General features: G+C 38.0%; 1 protein-coding gene across 2 annotated transcripts in view; it reads right to left on the bottom strand.

Moving 5' to 3' along the window:
- Window positions 1-21,275, bottom strand: part of PACRG (parkin coregulated) — a 505,425-nt gene that overhangs the window by 424,508 nt on the left and 59,642 nt on the right. For both annotated transcript variants that reach the window (XM_043888529.1, XM_043888530.1), the window contains exon 2: window positions 15,257-15,391. In XM_043888529.1, coding sequence (XP_043744464.1) covers window positions 15,257-15,391 — 135 coding nt within the window. The remainder of the gene's footprint in view (window positions 1-15,256; window positions 15,392-21,275) is intronic.

Raw genomic sequence — 21,275 nt, 5'->3', positions numbered from 1 at the left:
GAAGAAGTCATAATGGAAAAAACAGGCAGATCTTTTAAAGAAACCAAAATTAATTTTAGAATTGATGTTCACTGAAACTGAATTTTAAAAATTTAACACACAAGTTAAGCAGTAGATTAAATCTAACTGAAGAAAGTGAAGTATTAGTTTGAAAGACAGATTTCAGGCAATTGTGTAGAATGGAACACAGTGGATTAAAGAGACGGGAAAAAGAGACTAAGAGATGTGACGGTAACAATGAGCAAGTCCAGTCTGTATTTAATATGGACTTCAGAGTTTTCTAATTTAAATCAGATTGAACACCAGACAGGATACATCTTAAAAATTTGTATCTAGGTAAAAATCTGAATAACAGTATGTGGTTCAAAATACAGTGTAGAATTTTGGAGTCAGGGATGTCTCACTGATGCTTGGGAATGCCACAAAATCTAGACGTATAGGTATGTGGATTGATCACCTCAAGGTCACTTTAAAGGTAAAATTTATTATTTGTCTACATAATAATATACATGTTGGGAAAGATTGAGGGCAGGAGGAGAAGGGGGCGACAGAGGCCGAGATGGCTGGATGGCATTATTGACTCAATGGACGTTAAGTTTGAGAAAACTCTGGGAGACAGTGAAGGACAGGGAAGCCTGGCAGGCTGCAGTCCATGGGGCTCACAAAGAGTAGGACATAAGCAACTGAATAACGACAAATAATAATAAATAGACAACTATGAGGAAAAACCAAAAGGGTCAGCCGACTGTATTCATGGGAAATACATAAATGTATGATCTGCTAAACATGTTGCAGAGCCTCTCATTTTTTTAAATTTATTTTTTATTGGAGGATAATCGCTTTACACTGTTGTGTTGATTTCTGCAGCACATCAACATGAATCAGCCACAGGTGTACACATGCCTCTCCCATCGAACCTCCCTTCCACCTCCCACCCCGTGCCACCCCTTGAGGTTGTCACAGAACACTAGGCTTGAGCTCCCTGTGTCATAAAGAAAATTCCCACTGCCTATCTATCTTTACATATAATAATGTATATGTTTCAATGATACTCTCTTCAGCTCATCCCACCCTCTCCTTCCCCTATTGTGTCCATAAGTCTGTTCTCTACATCTGCGTCTCACTGCAAATAGGTTCATCAGTACCATCTTTCTAGATTCCATATATACATATGTGTTAATATATGGTATTTGTTTTTCTCTTTAACTTAAAAGCTTTCGCACAGCAAATGAAACACAAGATTAAGAGACAACCCTCAGAATGGGGGGAAATAATTGCAAATGAAACAACTGACAAAGAATTAATCTCCAGAACATATAAGCAGCTCATGCACCTCAACATCAGGGAGACAAACAGCCCAATCAAAAAATGGGCAGAAGACCTAAACAGACGTTTCTCCAAAGAAAAAGTACAGATGGCCAATAAACACATGAAAAGATGCTCAGCATTGCTCACTGTTAGAGAAATGCAAATCAAAACTACAATGAGATACTACCTCGCACCAGTCAGGATGGCCATCATCAAAAAGTCTACAAACAATAAATGCTGGAGAGGGTGTGGAGAAAAGGGAACCCTCTTACGTTGTTGGTGGAGATGTAAATTGACCCAGCCACTATGCAGAAGAGTATGGAGATGCCTTAAACAAAACTAGGAATAAAATTACCATAAGACCCTCTCATTTTAAATCTGTCTACAAAAATTATTTGAATCAGATAATTAAAGTAGCAAGTGTTAAACACACACTGAATAAAGGATTAAGAACATATGAGCTACCCAAAAGGAAGCACTTGATATGTGCTGTTTCTTTGCCGGACAGTGACACTAAACTTCTGCAGGCCACAGAAAGACATCATCCAGGCTACAGAAGCTACCACTGTGTCTCACCAGTTGTTAAGTATTTGCTTCCTTTAAGAGTCGATGAGTCACTGTTGCCTGGGTATTGATGGGGTCATGTAACTTCTCTGTAATAGAATACAGTCCAATAATGGACACAACTAAATTGGACTCAGCTATTTTAAACAGCTTCTGGACAAGAGTCTCTGACACAGTGTCTCCCAACATGCTACCAAATTACCCATGAAGATGCAGAAAAAGATGAGAACATGACATGCAGGCGAAAACCAGGTATAATCATGAATGCACATGCAGGAAGAAAAGCAATTTCTACAGATGAAGAGGCCCATGGAACAGGCAGGCAAAACCAGAGTTCAGGATCAACTCATATGCTGCAACCAGAGGCAACCATTCTAACTTTGGTAGGTTGTGGTTGTTTTTTTTTTTTTTTTTTTTTTATCCCTCCTACACTTTCTGCTCTCTCAGAAACATAAGATCTGGAACAAACTCCACTGAGGGGCAGGCATGGAGTAGGCCAGCATCCTGCTGCTGTGAAGTAGGTGCTTTTTAAGACAAAGTGAGCTCCTCTCCATTCTCATCCCCACAACCACCACACCCACATCCACTCACGGCCAGCTCTCAGAAAACAGCTGAAGTGGGGACGCAGGCCCCTGGCAGCACTCTGCATTGCATTCTGGAAAGTGGTGTGCCCCACGAGCAAAACGCTACAGGTAAGGGCAGAGAAAAACACAGCTGAGTATGTGTGCATTTCTGGAATTCGCCTTCTCTGTCTATCTTAGTGTCAGAAGTCACAGAAAATTCCTTTTTATATCACCAGGATGGGACTAGCTGAAGCATGTTCATACCAGTCTTTAGGGACTGGGGGGAGCTTGGCAGTCCACCTAAGTATACCTGATAAGGAGAGTCCACCTGTCCCCAAGAAGAGAATGAATGAGGTCAAGCAAAATGACATGTTCCAAGCCTTGGCAGACACCAATTCTAGACTGAGGTAGAATTGAAAATAACGGGTATTATAAATATACTGCACGTGTCTGTGTGTGTGCGTGCTCAGTCATGTCCAACTCTTTGTGACCTCGTGGACTGTGGCCCGCCAGGCTCCTCTGTTCCTGGGATTATCCAGGCAAGAATGCTGGAGTGCGTTGCCATTTCCTTCTGCAGGGGATCTTCCTGACCCAGGGATTGAACCCGGGTCTCCTACGTCTCCTGCACTGGGAGGCAGGTTCTTTACTACTGGTGCCACCAGGGAAGCCCAATATCCTGCCTCAAAAGAAAACAGAATATCATCTTATAGACTTAGATGTGGAGGAAGCCCCTTTAAATTCACTACTTTCGTAATCAGTGGTTTTTAGAAATGAGCATGTTCAAGGGTCCAAGAAGCCAGAAATCTACATGGTGAAAATGTAGCTAAGTCGGTAAAGAATCTGCCTGCAATGCAGGAGACCTGGGTTCAATTCTTGCCTGGGGAATCCCATGGACAGAGGAGCCTGGCAGGCTACAGTCTGTGGGGTTGCAAGAGCTGGACACAACCTAGCATCTAAACCACATGTTCAAGGGTCCAAGAAGCTGTAAATCTATATGGTGTGAATAGGCAAAGGCTAAGAAAATGAGATTTTTACCATTAGGGAACAATCAGATATATTTGCAAGATATAATACATGTGAAATGTACAATAATGCTGATAATAGTATTGCTTGTAATAGCAAAACACTGAAGAAGAGCATTAATACCTAAGGAAAACATTACTATTGAACAACATGGAATTGGTTAAATTATGGAACTGTCTAGAAGTTCCCAAAATAATTTTTAAAGTGCATATGCAAGTTATGACTTATAATTACTTTAAAAAAGTTATAAAGTATGAACAAAACATTTTTTAAAATTTCTATACATACATATATTTGCATATGGTGAGAAAAGGTCTGAAAAGTTAATACTAATAATATAAAAGAGGCTACCTGAAGGTGGGGTGGATTATAGTTGATTCATATTTTTATTTTTGCTTATCTGTATTACAAAATGCAGATAAAAATATCAGAAAATTTCCTGTGATAAACCTATTTGTACAATAATTTTTAAGCCAGTATGTACAATAATATCAGTCAACAATATAAAGATTTGCAAGGTTAACTACAGCAGTGTAAGTTAAATTTGAATTTGAGGCACTAGTAGACAAATTGATACTAAAGAAAATAGAAAATAGAAGAAATCTCTTTCAGAAGTTATTAAAAAATGAATAAAGAGATAAAAATTAAGTATGGGAGACAATGATAGAAATGACAGGATGAAATACAGGATGAAACTAAATAACAACTCAAGAAAAGGGAGGTTCAAAGGTTTTATAGCTTGAAGGTTTCGTGAGTTTTCCCTAATTCAGGCTGGAATGCAATCTTGGAAATTCTTTAGGACTTTTTTCCTGTAAGGGATGTGTCTTAGGTTGAAGGGGGAGACTGGCTTATAATAATTCTATCAACTATCTTTGTTCACTTTTTATACTTTACCCAATAGCAAGAAATGTGTTTCATATTTAATAAACTGTTTTCTTAATATCTCTTGCTATTCTCCAAAACTATACTACCAGCATGTTCATAATGATGAATCCACGTATGTAGCCGTCATGGCAGCTTAAGAATTGCTTAAGGAGGTGCCGCACGCCTGCCAGTGCAGGAGACACGGGTTCAATCCAAGGTCTGCAAAGATCCCACGTGCCACGGAGCAACGAAGCCCATTTGCCACAGTTACTGAGCCTGTGTCTAGAGCCGGGGAGCTGCAACCACTGAGCCCATGGGCCGAAACTACTGAGACCTGCAGGCGCTGGAGCCTCTGTTCCACGAAAAGAGACGCCACCCCGATGAGAAGCCCACGGCCACAGCCAGACGGAGCCCCTGCTCGCCACAGCGAGAGAAAAACCCGGAGAGCAAGGCAGACCTAGCACAGCCAAAACTAAAATAAACAAAATAAAAGCACACATGTAGGAGATAGATGAATGCAAATAATATACTAAAAGTGGTTATCTTTGGATAAATGTTACCCTATGTATACACTTCATTCGTCTTCAAAATTTTCAAAAACAATAATACTTTTTAGTTAAGTTAGAAAAAAAGTTAGAAAATCTAAGAATAAGGGCATACAGATCTCATATACCATATAATGACAAATATTTCTTTACAAACTATTATGTATACTGCCATCTCAACTGAGGAGAAGAAAGATAAGACAGAAATACTTTGAAAAAATGTTAACAACTGCATTCAGGGAGTGGTAGAAAGATGACTGATTCATTTATTCCTTCCACTTTTCAGTAGTTTTCATTTGATAAGATAAAATGTATACATTTCATATTGAGAATAAAACTTTATAGGTAATAATAAAGATAAAAATTTACATTTTTCAATTCAGTTCAGTTTAGTCACTCAGTCGTGTCCAACTCTTTGCAACCCCTTGGATTGCCCCATGCCATGCTTTCCTGTCCATCACCAACTTCCGGAGCTTGCTCAAACTCATGTCCATTGAGTTGGTAATGCCATCCAGCCATCTCATCCTCTGTCGTCCCCTTCTCCTCCTGCCTTCAATCTTTCCCAGCATCAGGGTCTTTTCATATGAGTCAGTTCTTCTCATCAGATGGCCAAAATACTGGAGTTTCAGCTTCAGCATCAGTCCTTCCAATGAATATTCAGGACTGATTTCCTTTAGGATGGACTGGTTTGATCTCCTTGCAGTCCAAGGGACTCTCAAGAGTCTTCTTCAACACTGCAGTTCAAAATCATCACTTTTTTAGCGCTAAGCTTTGTTTACGGTCTAACTCTCACATCCATACATGACTACTGGAAAAACCTACATTTTTACATGAGTTTAACTAATTAATCTACCAGAATTAATTTTTGCAGAGAATTTTCAGTCAGCATAACCTTCTTTTAATAAAGGTAAAACATTTCCTGAAGTTGTTGCCTCAAATATATATTAAAATTGATATGATTATTCATTAATACTTTGTTCAGATTTTACCTTAAAGTAATAGAGAAATTTTAATATAACTTAAGGTAGTTGAAATTTACTTAGTATCCAGAAGACTCAAATATAAATACACTGATTACTCTAAATAAAAGCATCAAATACTGATTATTTTTAACCTATCATACCCTCAATCTGATTCCGTTTGTCATCTGTCAAAAAACTTTTGATCCCAAAAGTACTTTAGTAAAAAGAAGGAGCATCTGACAAGTGATAAGAGAGAGAGAAACATTCATTAAATCACTAATTGGAACAGAACTGAAAATTTCACCCTCCAGGGAGACATAGAAAAACCAAAAGTATGACTTGTGTCCCCAAACAAAACTTTCTGAAAAAACAGCTACACTCACTTTTTTGTTTAAAGATTACTGTGGCTCAGTCACTCGGTTGTGGCTGACTCCCTGCCACCCCATAGGCTGCAGCCCGCCAGGCCTCCCTGTCCTTCGCTGTCTCCCAGAGTTTGCTCAAACTCATGTCCATTGAGTCGGTGATGCCATCCAGCCATCTCATCCTGTTTAAAGATTAGATGTGTCTGATGGCAACATTTATCTCGGGAGGGTGGCAGCAGCCGCATTTCTTCAAGGGATAGTGACAGAGCATCTCCGCTGTGGTACCCTGGCTCCACCAAGACCACGCCTCCTTCTCAAGAGCAGGGCTTGTGTAACGTGAGATACAGGAGTCATTTGTTTTTCCTCTAGCTGTCAGCCCACTGAGATGAAACTTACAGCATCGCTTGTTCCCCCTGGGCCCCTTGTAATGTGAATTGTCTTTAGCCGACGCTTACCAAATCACTGTCACGTAACAGCGGCCGACCTTCCTTTTCAATCTATGCACTTTCCAGGAGTTATAAATCAGGTGACTTTCAAGCTCGATGAGATGGCATATGCCCTAGTTTGAAGAACAGATGGAGGCTTGGGGGAAAATTGTTTCTGCAGGCTTGCTACAAGCAGCACTACTCCATAAAAGTGAACCATTCACACTAATTTCTCACATAAATTATACAGGCAGCAGGGAGCACCAGCCCATTCAGCAGAAAATCTTTCATCGAGCTTTCAGAGGTCATCTAACCGATTTAAATTAAAGTTATTTCTGATACATGGCTGTATTTTCATGCCGTACACTTTTAAGACAGAGCAATTCACATCAAGTAAAAGGATGGCATTAATTGCATATGCAGTCCCCTCCTTCAAAAAACACCAAAAAGCACTTTAATTGCCAGAGGATTTTTTCTTTTTTTCAAGACTTTGAGAAAAAGCTCTATCTATTAATTAATCACAGAGGAATTAATAGCAGAAACGTGGCCGGCTTTCTTGTATAAAAATTAGGTAAATTGTCATTTTTCTTGTAAAATTTGCCTTACAAGTTCTACTAAGGCCTGTTACCCAAACTCAAGCTTTGGCAGTTATCAAAAAATATAGAAGCCCAGGAATATTCAAAGAATATATTCATTCTTCTTCATGTAAAACAAAGTATTCAATTGAAATAAATTTGCCTATAAGATTTTAAAGATCAATATCGATTTGGCCTGGGGTAATAGATACAGTGTTAATTTTTTGAATCCTGAAGAAAGTAAAACATTAAGAAACAGAAGGCACCAGAGGACTTAATTATTAATCAAAATTACAGAGTTTTGAGACCCATAAACTGAGGGTTAATGGATCAGATATCATATCACAGTGGGATTTACTTTAAAATGCGGTTGTATTTACAGATAATGAGCTATCATGGTTTGGACTGATTTTAATTGTAAGAAAATTAGCGTACATTTTAATAATAATTACATTCAATAAATGTTTTTCCTGGTAGAAATTATCAGTCATGTCAATGAAAACAGTCACACTGACAGAGTTGTTTATGTTTCATGAATACCAACGCCTCTAAGAACTGAAAAAAAGAAGAGAACGTGATGGAGGAGAAATTCTTAACAGAGTCATATATGAGTATTAAAAACTAGGGGGCTGACATAGAATTGAAGGCTTTCTCCAGCCACCATCAGTAGAGATTCTTTTAAAAATTTAGGCATCTAATTATCTTATGCACAGCATTTTCTTTACTTGAATGTTCAGACTGAACATACATTTTCAGTCATTTGCAAAGAAAAATGAACTTACATAATTAGAATTTAAGAAATCGATAATCATTGGGAAAGAATTACATATAAGTTAAGCATTTTCAAGGTAAAATTCAACCTACAGAAACTGCTGCATACAGCTCTGGACTGTGCATTCAAATTAACCTGCTGGTGCTTATCTTAATTTGCTACCAGAAGACTTGGTCTCTACGGCTAACTTCTAATTAATGTTTGTTCTTTAAGCTATTTCATGAATATCTCAAAATACAGCTATTTTAGCAATTGTGAAACAAACTTTACTAGCCCCCAGTTAAAAAGGGCCATGCCAAGCATTCAGTACATGGTCGTCAGAGAAGACAGCCAGGCCTAGAGGGTGAGGCACGGGCTCATGAAACAGTGTCCTGAGAAGTGGAACTCAGCGGTAACCAGTTGCGGGATGTTTTATATTCATTCAACACCCATCACTGGGCATCAGCTCTGTGCCAGACACTCCTTCAGGCCCTGCACTGGCATAAGGGAGGGAACAAGCTAGAATTACAGACAGAATCCCTGGTTTAGAAGTATTTAGGGTATGTCATTTTTATTAGCCTTGTTCCTGGCTCCATTGTAGATCCCTATCTGGCATTCATTCTCTCTCATCTTCCCTGTTATATGCTAAATTTCTGTATTTTACAGTTCTTTGTAAAACAGCTTAAAATCTTTTAGTAAAATGTTAAAGTGGATTAAAATGTATAAATGAATATACATATAACTCATTGATTAAAAAACAGAAAGACGTGGGTTTTAATTATGTAATTAATGTTGCTTTATGAATTAATTTTTAATCAAAAAACAAAGTTGTGTGATCCAAGTTTTAATCAACAAGTAATGTATAATTTATAACATTAACCTCAGGGAACTATGCTTCAGTGGTGAAATTCTGTGCATCTCCAATAGGTCAGGGAGGAAGTTGCATTTTTGGCAATGAGGAGGGGCCACCTAAAATCTGTTCTCACTTGGACCTACCCGTGTGCATCATAGGCACATAGTTCTGGCTTTATTCATTGAATTTCAACATAACTGGCTACCAAGGATTATTTACATATCAAAGACTAAGAAAACAAGAATACAGAATCGCCCCAGGTTGCTATGTTAATTTGGACAATGCTACCATTCAGTTTCTATGACTTAAGAAGGCAAGTTTGAAAAAAAAATTAAGAGGAAAAAACTGAGGAAGATTCCTTTTAAAAAGACTGAAAAGTATGTGTGGTTCAGGGCAGATTATATAAGGTGCTGAGAAATGAAATGGTATACAGTTTCAGACAAGGCTTATACCTGTTTATACCTGTATGCAGTTTTACTTATTTATTTTTTTACAACTTTCCATTTTGTAGAAGACCTCAAAAACTTCTACAGCTAGGCATGTAGCTTTCCTGTTGCATCTCTTCTTTTTCTATCTTAAAGACTTCTATAAGTAGAATAGTGCAGAGCTCTTAGGGACCAGAACCAGACTTATTTCCATTTGTGTTAAGAATAAGTGTAAGAGTAGCAGTATTGCTTGAGACTGATGATGCGTAGTATTTAGAGACAGCAAAGAGAAAACACATGATACACAGTCTCAGGAAGAAATGTTTGATTAGAGAGGTGAGGCTTGGTTAGACAGTTAGACTGTCTAGGTTAGACTTGGTTAGATTTAAAATGATTGTGGTCATCAAACCTTATAAACAAAAATTAAAACTTGAAGAATCTGTCTATATTATCTATGTCAAAAGGATAATAAAATCCTTTTGACATTTATTTTGACAGATAAAATTTACACATGCATTTTTAACAAATCAATACGAAATAGACTAACTCTTCACTAGAAAGCTGGACAATTTAAGAAGAGGGCTCAAAGGGCAAGCAAATTAGTTAAGCATATAAAAATATTTAGCGATTCTAAGAATCAACAAACAAAATGAGATGTTTTACCCATCACCTTAGCAGGCTTTTATTTTAATGGAGGATCCAGTGATGAAGATGGTTCTGTGGAACGACTGCTTTTAAAATATTACTTTTGACCTACTAATTCCTCTTCAGGGAATTTAACCTAAGGATGCAATCAGAAGTGGAAAAAAAGGTTTATGTATCTGGGTGTTTCATTTAATATTATTTAGAAATTACTTTCCCCTCTAAAATTGAAATAATCCTATAATGCCCAACAGTTGGGAAATAGTTGATGAAGTATGACTTTAAATTGAAGAAAGCAGGGAAAACCACTAAGGCATTCACGTATGACCTAAATCAAATCCCCTGTGATTATACAGTGGAAGTGACAAATAGATTCAAGTAATTAGATCTGATAGACAGATTGCCTGAAGAACTATGGATGGAGGTTCATGACATTGTACAGGAGGCAGTGATCAAAACCATCTCCAAGAAAAGGAAATGCAAAAAGGCAAAATGGTTGTGTGAGGAGGCCTTACAAATAGCTGAGAAAAAAAGAGAAGTGAAAGGCAAAGCAGAAAAGGAAAGATATATCCATCTGATTGCAGAGTTCCCAAGAATAGCAAGGAGTTCCAAAGAAAGCCTTCCCAAGTGAACAATGAAAAGACAAAGAGGAAAACAATAGAATGGGAAAGACTAGAGATCTCTTCAAGACAACTAGAGAGACCAAGAGAACATTTCATGCAAAGATGGGCACAACAAAGGACAGAAACTGTACGGACCTAACAGAAGCAGAAGATATTAAGAAAAGGTGGCAAGAATACACAGAAGAACAATACCAAAAAGATCTTAATGATCTGGATAACCACGATGGTGTGATTGCTCACCTTGAGTCAGACATCCTGGAACGTGAAGTCAAATGGGCCTTAGGGAGCACCACTACAAACAAACCTAGTAGAGGTCAAATCCGAAGAGATAATGCTATTAAAGTGCTGCACTCAAAATGCCAGGGAATTTGGAAAACTCAGCAGTGGCCACAGGGCTGGAAAAGGTCAATTTTCATTCCAATTTCAAAGAAGGGCAGTGCCAAAGAATGTTCAAACTACTGCACAATTGTACTCATTTCACCTGCTAGCAAAATAACACTCAAAATCCTTCAAGCTAGGCTTCAACAGTACATGAACTTCCAGATGTTCAAACTGGATTTAGAAAAGACAGAGGAACCAGAGATCAAATTGCCAACATCTTTGGATCACAAAAGAAGCAAGAGGATTCCAGAAAAACATTTACTTCTGTTTCACTGACTATGCAAAAGCCTTTGTGTGGATTACAACAAACTCTGGGAAATTCTTAGAGATGGGAATACGAGACCACCTTACCTGCCTCCTGAGAAACCTCAGGAGGTCAAAATGCAGGTCAAGAAGCAACAGTTAGAACTGCGCATTGAACAATGAACTAGTTCCAAATTGGAAAAGATATATGTCAAGGCTGTATATTGTCACCCTGCTTGTTTAACTTATACCCAGAATGCCAGGCTGGATGAAGCACAAGCTGGAATCAAGATTGCCAGGACAAAATATCAATAACCTCAGATATGCAGATGACACCACCTTTGTGGCAAAAAGCAAAGAGGAACTAAAGAGCCTCTTGATGAAAGTGAAAGAGGAAAGTGAAAAAGTTGGCTTAAAACTCAACAGTCAAAAAACAAAGATCATGGCATACAGTCCAATCACTTCATGGCAAATAGATGGGGGAACAATGGAAACAGTGACAGACTTTATTTTTGGGGGCTCCAAAATCTTTGCAGATGATGACTGGAGCCATGAAATTAAAAGATGCTTGCTCCTCGGAAGAAAAGCTATGACCAACCTAGACAGCATATTAAAAAACATAGACATTACTTTGCCAACAAAGGTCCATCTAGCCAAAGCTATGGTTTTTCCCGTAGTCATGCACGGATGTGTGAGTTGGACCATAAAGAAAGCTGAGTGCCGAAGAAGCGCTGATGCTTTTGAACTGTGTTGTTGGAGAAGACTCTGGAGAGTCCCTTGAACAGCACGGAGATCAAACCAGTCAATCCTAAAGTAAATCAGTCCTGAATATTCATTGGAAGGACTGATGCTGAAGCTGAAACTCCAATACTTTGACCACCTGATGGGAAGAACTGACTCATTGAAAAAGATCCTGATGCTGTGAAAGATTGAAGGTGGGAGGAGAAGGGGGCAACAGAGGATGAGATGGTTGGATGGCATCACCAACTCAATGGACAAGAGTTTGAGCAAGCTCTGGGAGTTGGTGATGGACAGGGAGGCCTGCCGTGCTCCAGTCCATGGGTTCCAAAGAGTTGGACACAACTGAGCAACTGAACTGAACTGAACTGATTCATCTTTCATAGATCATTAACTTGCCCCTGAGAAGTATATAGAAAATTTTGCTACAAATATCTTGCAGAAGTTTTTTCATATTTACCAAGGAATGTATGATAAGTGTAGCCATCTCAAAGATGCATATACTAGTCTTATTTTTTCATTTTAACAATGATTCTCAGATAGTTATAGTCTCCTATCTGGCTATCAGGTTCAAGCATTTATTTTTAACTGAATTATCTTATCTTAATCTAGAGCAGCCCTGTCTAATATGGTAACCATGTGGCTATTTAAATTAAAATTAATTAAAATCTAAAATTTAGTTCCTCGGGCTCACTGGGGACATTTCAAGTGCTTAATGGCCACATATGGCTACTTGTAATGTATTAGACATTACAGATGAAGCACATTTCCACCACTGCCGAAAGATGCATTAGACAGTGCTTGGATCTTTAGCGATACCACGAGGGATACGCTAAACTGCACAGATTCTGCCATTTGGTCTGCCCTGTTGTTTTGACATGTGGAACAAATGATCATTTCATGTGCCCTAAACTATGATGGCAGTTCAGGATGTGGGTTGAGAAACCTAACCTTGCAAAGACATTTCTTGAAATGCTGATAAAGGAAATGGGTCTCCTTGCCACCTAATTACACACACCATTTCAGGTCTCACCACCACTCTCTCGGAGTCCTAGGGGTGTCACAAGGACTGTGGAGAGAGGACAGGGACTTTCCTGGGAATCAGAGCTACTCAGAAGTGTTAAGCAAGGGGCAAGCTAGGCCATGAGGTGAGAAGTTCGCTTGACCAGAGCTCTATCCACACACAAGGGAGTATAGTGCCGGGTCTGGGGCGGTTGTTAGTGTGGTTTTTTGCAGGGTGCTTGGGAGCCCTGCTTTCTTCAACATTCAATGTCCATTCCTTAGAAATGTTATCCTAAAAGAAGGCCTCTGGTCTTACGAAGTATCAGACGTTCCCCACAGTATTATATGTGCCAAGAAATAAATGTGAATAAATATGAGAGATAGCTCACAAGCCTGTGCTTAATAAGTTTAATGCTTTATCTTCAGCATTATAGTAGTACAATTGAAAACTGGTTGGCAAAGCTTTAAAGGATAGAAGTCTACCGGTAAGGATAAGATGTCTTTTTAAACGTATGCTATTATCCTACCAGCAGCAGCAAATAAATTGCTTCCTCTTTAATCTGACTTTTTAGCTTGCTGAATCACTACAATAGTCAATAGTAGCTTAAAAGAATTAATACAGCTATAAAAAAGAAAAGCAGTTTATATGCCATCTGACTGCTGGAGTACCAAAGATAACGCAAAATGATTCATGCTATGCTTTTATTATTTTCAAGATAAACTTTTTTTTTGTCTCTTGACATTTCTAGAAGTTACTCAAGATTATTCAAGCAGGTCAAAAAAATCTATGGATTCTTTTACTGACACAATTTTTATGTGCTAAAATTATGTAAAACACCAAAATCCACTTGTTTTTCATAAGGAAATATGGCATATTCTTTACTCGAAAGGAATCAAGTTCTTAAGAATCTCCACGTTACCATGCATGAATTGGTACATTGACACAAATGCAAAATCCATGTAATTAATCAAATACAAACCAACCCCTAATTAAATTTAAGATCGAAATATCTAAATTACTTATATTGCTATATATTTTTTCTCATCATGCACATTTTCACATAACAAATGCAAATTTTAAGACAAATGATTAAAACCAAGATAATAATCCTTCATTTGCCTAAAATACATGACAAAACTTAATAACAAGGACAACTTCAGATTTCCCTTGCCAAATAACTTTTTAATAATTCTAAGTTCAGTAACTGGATATTATGTGACTGCTCAAGATCTAGACATGTTTGATAATTATGTGAAAACATTTAAAGACATACTAGAAATAATGCAATCATTTTTTTTTTCAGTTTTTCCAAAAAAAGAAGAAAAAGGTTAATTTTAATGAATCTTTCTAAGCTGTTTAATTTGATGAATTCTTCACTTTGATCATTTTTATTTTCTAACATAAAATTGTTACTAATTATAAACAATCCTGACATTCGCCCTTCAGACACTACTGTGGGACTTTTTTGCTACATGGATCAATTGCTAAATTCAAAATATTTGGCAAAACCTTTTTGTGCTCCTTAACCTGACGCTATGCTCACACACAGGCAACTGCTTTCCGGTCTTCGGGCAGAGAAGCCCTTTAAGCTGATAAATATCACCCAAAGCAAAGTCCTTGATAACAAAAAATAATTAAATAGCAGAAGCTGGTTAGAGTTCAGCATTCATTTTTCAAATTAAATGTAAAAGCCTTCTCCAGTTGAGAGATTGGCAAGTTTTTACAAATAACACCAGTGAGCCTTTTAGAAAGAAACACAGCCACATTAGAATGGAGTCATTAGGCAATACATTTATTTTGAAGCCAATTAACCTTTTGTCAGAAAAATGTCGGTGCTATAATGCTTTCGGCGGCGGAGGTCAGTCTCTAACAGAGCACGGATGACAGCCACTGCGCTGGCTGACACGTGCTGCAGGCGGGGATGAGGGCCTCCGTCAGAGCCCGCCTGCTTTTGTATTCCACTCTGCATTTCCGGGGAGCAGACAATCTTGACCTATCCATTTAGGTAATTAAAGCTTCCATTTGGAAGTGTCCTGCAGGAAGGTGAAATTTGGGGGGAGATAAATGGCTGTTGCTCTCTGCATCCAGCCACCAGTTCCATCATTTGATGGACTGCCTGAAATGGGCTGGAATGCCAGGTTCTCATAAAAACAGAGATGAATCGGTCAGCACACAATTCTCTAAGGCAAAGCAACTGTCATTTTCTTTTTCTGCAGGCTGTAATTTAATTGTTAGTCAAGGTGGGCAGCTGACACAGAGGGGCTTCCTCTAAGAGCTTACCCACCATCATCCACTCACCGAGAAATCACTCCAGCTTATTTACTCATCAGCCGAGTGTGTTTGGCACTGGGAGATATCACTTCCATAGCAGTCACAGCTGGTTCTCGCAGCTGTGCAAGGACTTACCTTCCACGCTATTTTGTTTCCTTTCGAATCATGTTCAAGGGCAATTGGGAAGTCTCCTCGTTCATAAAATTTTCGAAACGCTGTGGGTTTGGTGGGTCTTTCTTTGAATGCTCCTGCACTTGGAGGGCCTCTCACCTTCAAAGGAAAAAATAAAAAAATAAAAGTAGGAATCAGGTTTTAAAGCACATGGGAAAATGCACGATGAAAAGACTTTGGCTTTTATAAGTTTCATTTTGTAAAACGTTCTGGAAGACAAATCAAATTATCTTAATAATGGGCAACAAAAATCTCACAAACATTTGGAGAAAAAAAATTTATAATCACTGTTAAGGATTTACTTTATTTCAAGCTATCTTACAAAGTATTCCTAGAAAGTGTCACTTTAAAAATATTACTTTATAAGGAAGAAAAGCCTGAACTTTTGTTTAAGGCAAACATTTTAATAAAAGCAACTAAGTTCAGAGTGTTAAAACTTTTAAGATTCCTAACAACTGCAAGTTCTAATCCAAGTCTGATATACTTTGTGGAATATTCTAGAAATAAATTTAAAATATCACCTTCAAATCTTTCTATATAAATAAAATAAAAACAATATGTTCTCAAGGTATGAATATTAACCACAAAACCACACAAATGTGATAAAAAATTTGTTGTTTAATCGCTAAGTTGTGTGCAACTCTTTGGGAACCCAGGGGTGGTAGCAGGCTAGGCTCCTCTGAAAATTAAGTAATGATAAATGAGAGAGTTTAAAAAGAAAAATGGTGGTCTACATTTGATAACATGTGTTTCCAAAAAATGAACATTAGAAGAGATTATATGAGAATCTTTCAACCTGTCAAACTGATTTTTATCAATGAAGAAATATCTCATATTGAGCTATTCACATTGAGTACAATTTTAAATCTGCATTATTTACATATGAACAAATTCATTAGGTTACAAACTTCAAAGTCATTAGTGAAATGTTTAGGAAATTATACTCCACTGTATTGTTCCATACATATAGTCTAAACATTATTTTTCTTATACCTCTTTATTTTAAAAAAGTAAATATTATTAATTTATTAGTTTAATAAAAGTAATTATTTTGTCAACTCTTAATATAACAAGATAGCAAATAATTTACCTATTATCTTAATATTTTAAATTATTTGACATCATATTAATTTTTAATATCTGTGTAAAAATTTTTAATTTTAACAAACTATATAAAAAATATATCTAACATAAACAGATAAAGACAAATACAGTTTATCTGAAGCTCACATAAAGACTAATGTTAGAAACTGAGTGGGATATTAAGAAATATTAAGATGATTAAATGCTGAAGTGGAATTGAGGAGTGTGGTAACACAAAGGGATTTATTAGGGTTTAAAATGATCTTCATTACATAGCACACTGTCCCCAGCATACGATTACATAGGTTACTGAGAAGACGCTGGGCAGTGGAGAAATAAGATTTCCTTTTGCTCATTAAAGATTTGGAATTTGGTCTCGTATTAGAATTATTAGCCACTAATTTCAGCCAAGTCCATCCAACTGTTAAATGAGCATGTGCCTACGGCATCTGAGCTGGATGCCATACAAAAGAGGCTGTTTTCAACAATGTTAGTATGATGGAAGCTGTAGAGATGTCATTCCCAGACTTTCGGGATTCATGGAACAATACATTTTGAATCACTTTTTTGGGAACTGATAAAGAATTGACTGATTTTTATTTTGCCAAGAAGTTACATTTACAAAAACAATTACTATCTAATCTACCATCATGTCACTAATATAACTTCCAAAGGTGGTAGTACATAATCTAAGGAAAGAAAACGCAGCCAGCATGCATACGTATTTATAGAAAGTTATAGTGCTTCCCTGGAGGCTCAGATGGCAAAGAATCTGCCTGCAATGCAGGAGACCTGGATTTCATTCCTGGGTTGGAAAGATCCCCTGAAGAAGGGAACGGCTACCCACTCCAGTATTCTGGCCTGGAGAATTCTATATAGTCCACGGGGTCGCAAAGACACGACTTTCACTTTCACTATACTTCATAGTACAATAGTGTATATATGTGTGCATGTGTACGTGTGTGTTTATTATACAATACTGATTACTGGTCATTTCTTACGGTTTTGAAAAATTAACTTTTTAATGGATAAAGAAAACAGCTTTATGTATGTGTGTGTGTGTATGTGTATGTGTATATTGGATATTGTTTCTGCTGTTTAGTTGCTAAGTCACGTCTGACTCTTTTACGACTCCATGGACTGTAGTTCACCAGGCTCCTCTGTCATTGGGATTTCCCAGGCAAGAATACCAGAGTGGGTTGCCATTTCCTTCTCCAGGGGATCTTCCCGATCCAGGGATCAAACCTGCGTCTCCTGCATAGGCAGGCAGATTCTTTACCACTGATCCACCGGGGAAGACCTATAGTGGATATCATTCAACCATAAAAAGAAGGAAGTCCTGCCATTTGCAAAGACCTGAGTATTCGTTAAGGTCTAAGAGAAATAAGTCAGACAGAAAGACAAATATTGTGTGATAACACCTTCTGGAGGAATCTAAAAGAAAGTCATGGAAACAAAGAGTAGAATGATGTCTGCCAGGGACAGGGGGTGTGTGGCATATGTTGACTGTCCATTTTTATTCACTTTACAACCTTCCTGATTCTTGGTGTGACAATTGATTTCTTTATTGAAACCTGGACACTGGTGCGTTGTGAAACTCCAGATCTTAAACCTTCTGTTTCAGCTGGTTTATGCTGGTATCTCTCTAGCAGAAAGAGCTGGGGGGTAGAAGTACTGGTGTCCCAGCTGGCTTCAGCTGGGGTGGGTGGAGAGAGCGCCTCGTCACTCTGGGTGAAGGTGGGAGCTTCAGCACCTGGGCCTGCACCACCACCGTCCTGGCAGAGAAGGGGAGCAGTGCCCACCGTCACTCCCCACCCTGACATCACAGATGGAGCAGTCTCACTGCCAACGCACAGTGGTGAAACGCCTCTCCCTCTGACGCCACCCCAGAAGGAAGAGGGAAGAGCCTCTCATTACAGCTGGCTGGGGTGGACACACATGACGGTTCCAGTGGTCACGTATGGATGTGAGAGTCGGACAGTGAAGAAAGCTGAGTGCCGAAGGACTCATGCTTTTGAACTGTGGTGTTGGAGAAGACTCTTGAGGGTCCCTTGGACTGCGAGGAGATCCAACCAGTCCATCCTAAAGGAGATCAGTCCTGGGTGTTCATTGGAAGGACTGATGCTGAAGCTGAAACTCCAATACTTTGGCCAGGTGATGCGAAGACCTGACTCATTTGAAAAGAGCCTGATGCTGGGAAAGATTGAAGGCGGGAGGAGAAGGGGACAACAGAGGATGAGATGGTTGGACGGCATCACTGACTCAATGGACATGAGTTTGAGCAAGCTCCGGGAGTTGGTGATGGACAGGGAGGCCTGGCATGCTGCAGTCCATGGGGTCTCAAAGAGTTGCTGTGAGTGCTAGGGAATCTTTTTTCAATTTCAGTAGAGATCCACTATAATCTCTCACTTAAAAAATTCAGCTGCAACCATGATTTAGATTTCTTTGTCTTATCATCTCCTAACCATCTTTCTCAGTTTTCTTTTAGATGCCAATTTATCATTTCTGCTGTTGAGAGCATGCTTCTCGTTTATCTGGCCCAAAATTTGTTTGAGATTAGGCATCTTTCTCCTTTTTCTTTGTATTTATCTTAAAATCAATTTCTCTTCCTTTTTATCTCTTATTCTAAATATACTTTATTTCTTTCTGGTTCAGAACTCAAAGTTCTAAATGTCCAAACTTTTCAGATAATGAACATATTGCTAAGATGCCCAGAAGGCTTTTTTTTTAAACTGTAATAGACAACTTATACTTCCTCTTTCTGCCCATAAATATTCATGGGCTCTCTACGAAATGATTCCATACCTACAATTCCATGGAAATCTTTACTTAATTTTACAAAAATTGTCCATGCTAATATGCAATGACTCAGCAGTGACAGAAGTTTATTATCTGTTATCTTCTGTTTTCATATTTCTGCCATTTACTTGTTTAAAAATACTAGATTCTCTGAAGTCTGCTATAGATCCATTCCAAATTAATTCCTGGAATCTCAAGAGTTACAATTTGTAAAACCTATTAGAATATTCCCACCTAAACTTGTTAATGCAAAGGGACATTACCTAATTTTATGCAACTACTATGTCATTATATCCTTAGATAATATTTTTTGTGTTCCAAATATATACCCACTTAAACCTTATAGAAAGATATACTATTTTTAATATCCCATGCATAATTCATTCCAACTAATTCTAAAAATCTGTACATTAAAAAAACAAGTGAAATATAATTAATCTCTGGAAAGGTAATAAAGGTATTGTTACTGGATATCACACAGTTGGATATAGCTTGACTAAATAAAAAAAAAGCAAAAAATATTGTTAAGGATCGTTACGTCTCATACTTATACAAAAACTACTCTAAATTTTATTTAATGTCTTAAGAATTTAATCTCGATTTATATAAATAATATAGAGCAAACAGGGAACCATAAATCAAACTAGATTTGTGGGAAAATGCAATTAGGATTTGCCCGAATGGTGGGGGCTATCCGTAAACCAATTAGGAAGAATGGATGTTGCAGCAGAATTCTTTTAATAAAATCTAATGCACTTGGGAACCGAGATACTGAATGCGCTTTGAAGCGACTACAGATGACAGCAGACTTTACATGCCTACATTTATTGAATGTGCCGTAATGGATTTAGGACTTGGATCACAGCCTCTGTCATAAGGTCACAAAACTAATAATAGTTAGTAGGAAGGGACTTAAGTTTCTCGAAAATTCCTCATCATGTACTTTGAAAGTTTCTTTTCAGTGGATCTGTGTTTTAGCATAAACTGAAAAAGCTAGAAAGGAAAAAAGAAGACTTTTACTTCAAGTGCAGAAGCTACCCTGTGTCTGTCTAAATGGTCCATTTAGCCAACTCACTAACACTGAGACAATAAAATGCAAAGACACTGATTTCCTAATTTCATTAGGAAACATTTCAACATGAAATTTTTTTAAATTAATTAATTTATTTTAATTGAAGGCTAATTATTTCACAATATTGTAGTGGTTTTTGCCATACATTGACATAAATCAGCCATCAACACAAAATTTGGATTCATAAAATCACTGTGATTAAGCAGCTGGTAGGTCAGAATTACACTGTTTCCGAGCTACCCAGGCAGCGGGATGTTGGCCCCAGGACTGGTGAATTCGTTGCCATCAGTTTAGATTTCTGAGTAAGGAGTAATGTAATTCAGTGACTATTTGCCAGTCATGATTGTTCCAATATATCAGAAAAATGCAATACCTCAGGTCTCCAAATAACCAGAAAAATACTTGTAAAAGATTGTGTGCAAACTAAGTCACTTCGGTCGTGTCCAACTCTTTGTGACCCTATGGACCATTAGCCCTTCAGGCTCCTCTGTCCATGGGATTCTCCAGGCAAGAATACTGGAGTGGGTTGCCATGCCCTCCTCCAGGGGATCTTCCTGACCCAGAGATCAAACCAGCATCTCTGTATTGGCAGGCAGGTTCTTTACCACTAGCACCACCTGAGAAGCCCTGCAAAAGATTAACAGTTAACAAATCTGATTATAATGGTAGGTAGGGCACCATAGCATTAACAAATGTGAGCTCTTTTACCAGGCTCACTGGTAAAAAAAAAAGTTTTACCTGGTAAAGTTTTTATAAGAAGTTTTAACAATATAGCAATTTAACAAAACACTGTAATAGTAATGTTTTTGCTAGTAAGGGCCAAGAAGGATAACAAGTGCCTTGTATTGTAAAATATACATATTTCAATAAAGATTCAATATATATGGACACACTGTGGAGTCCTTTAAAGCCAGGCCCTATGACAACAGTGCTTCCCTGATAGCTTGGTTGGTAAAGAATCTGCCTGCAATGCCGGAGACCCCAGTTCTATTCCTGGGTTGGGAAGATGCCCTGCAGAAGGGATAGGCT

The sequence above is a fragment of the Cervus elaphus genome, chromosome 26 (genome assembly GCF_910594005.1).
Source record: "Cervus elaphus chromosome 26, mCerEla1.1, whole genome shotgun sequence".
In the NCBI taxonomy this organism is placed as follows: Eukaryota; Metazoa; Chordata; class Mammalia; order Artiodactyla; family Cervidae; genus Cervus; species Cervus elaphus.
Note: the sequence above shows the minus strand (reverse complement) of the source record. Positions and strands in the feature narration are given on the sequence as shown.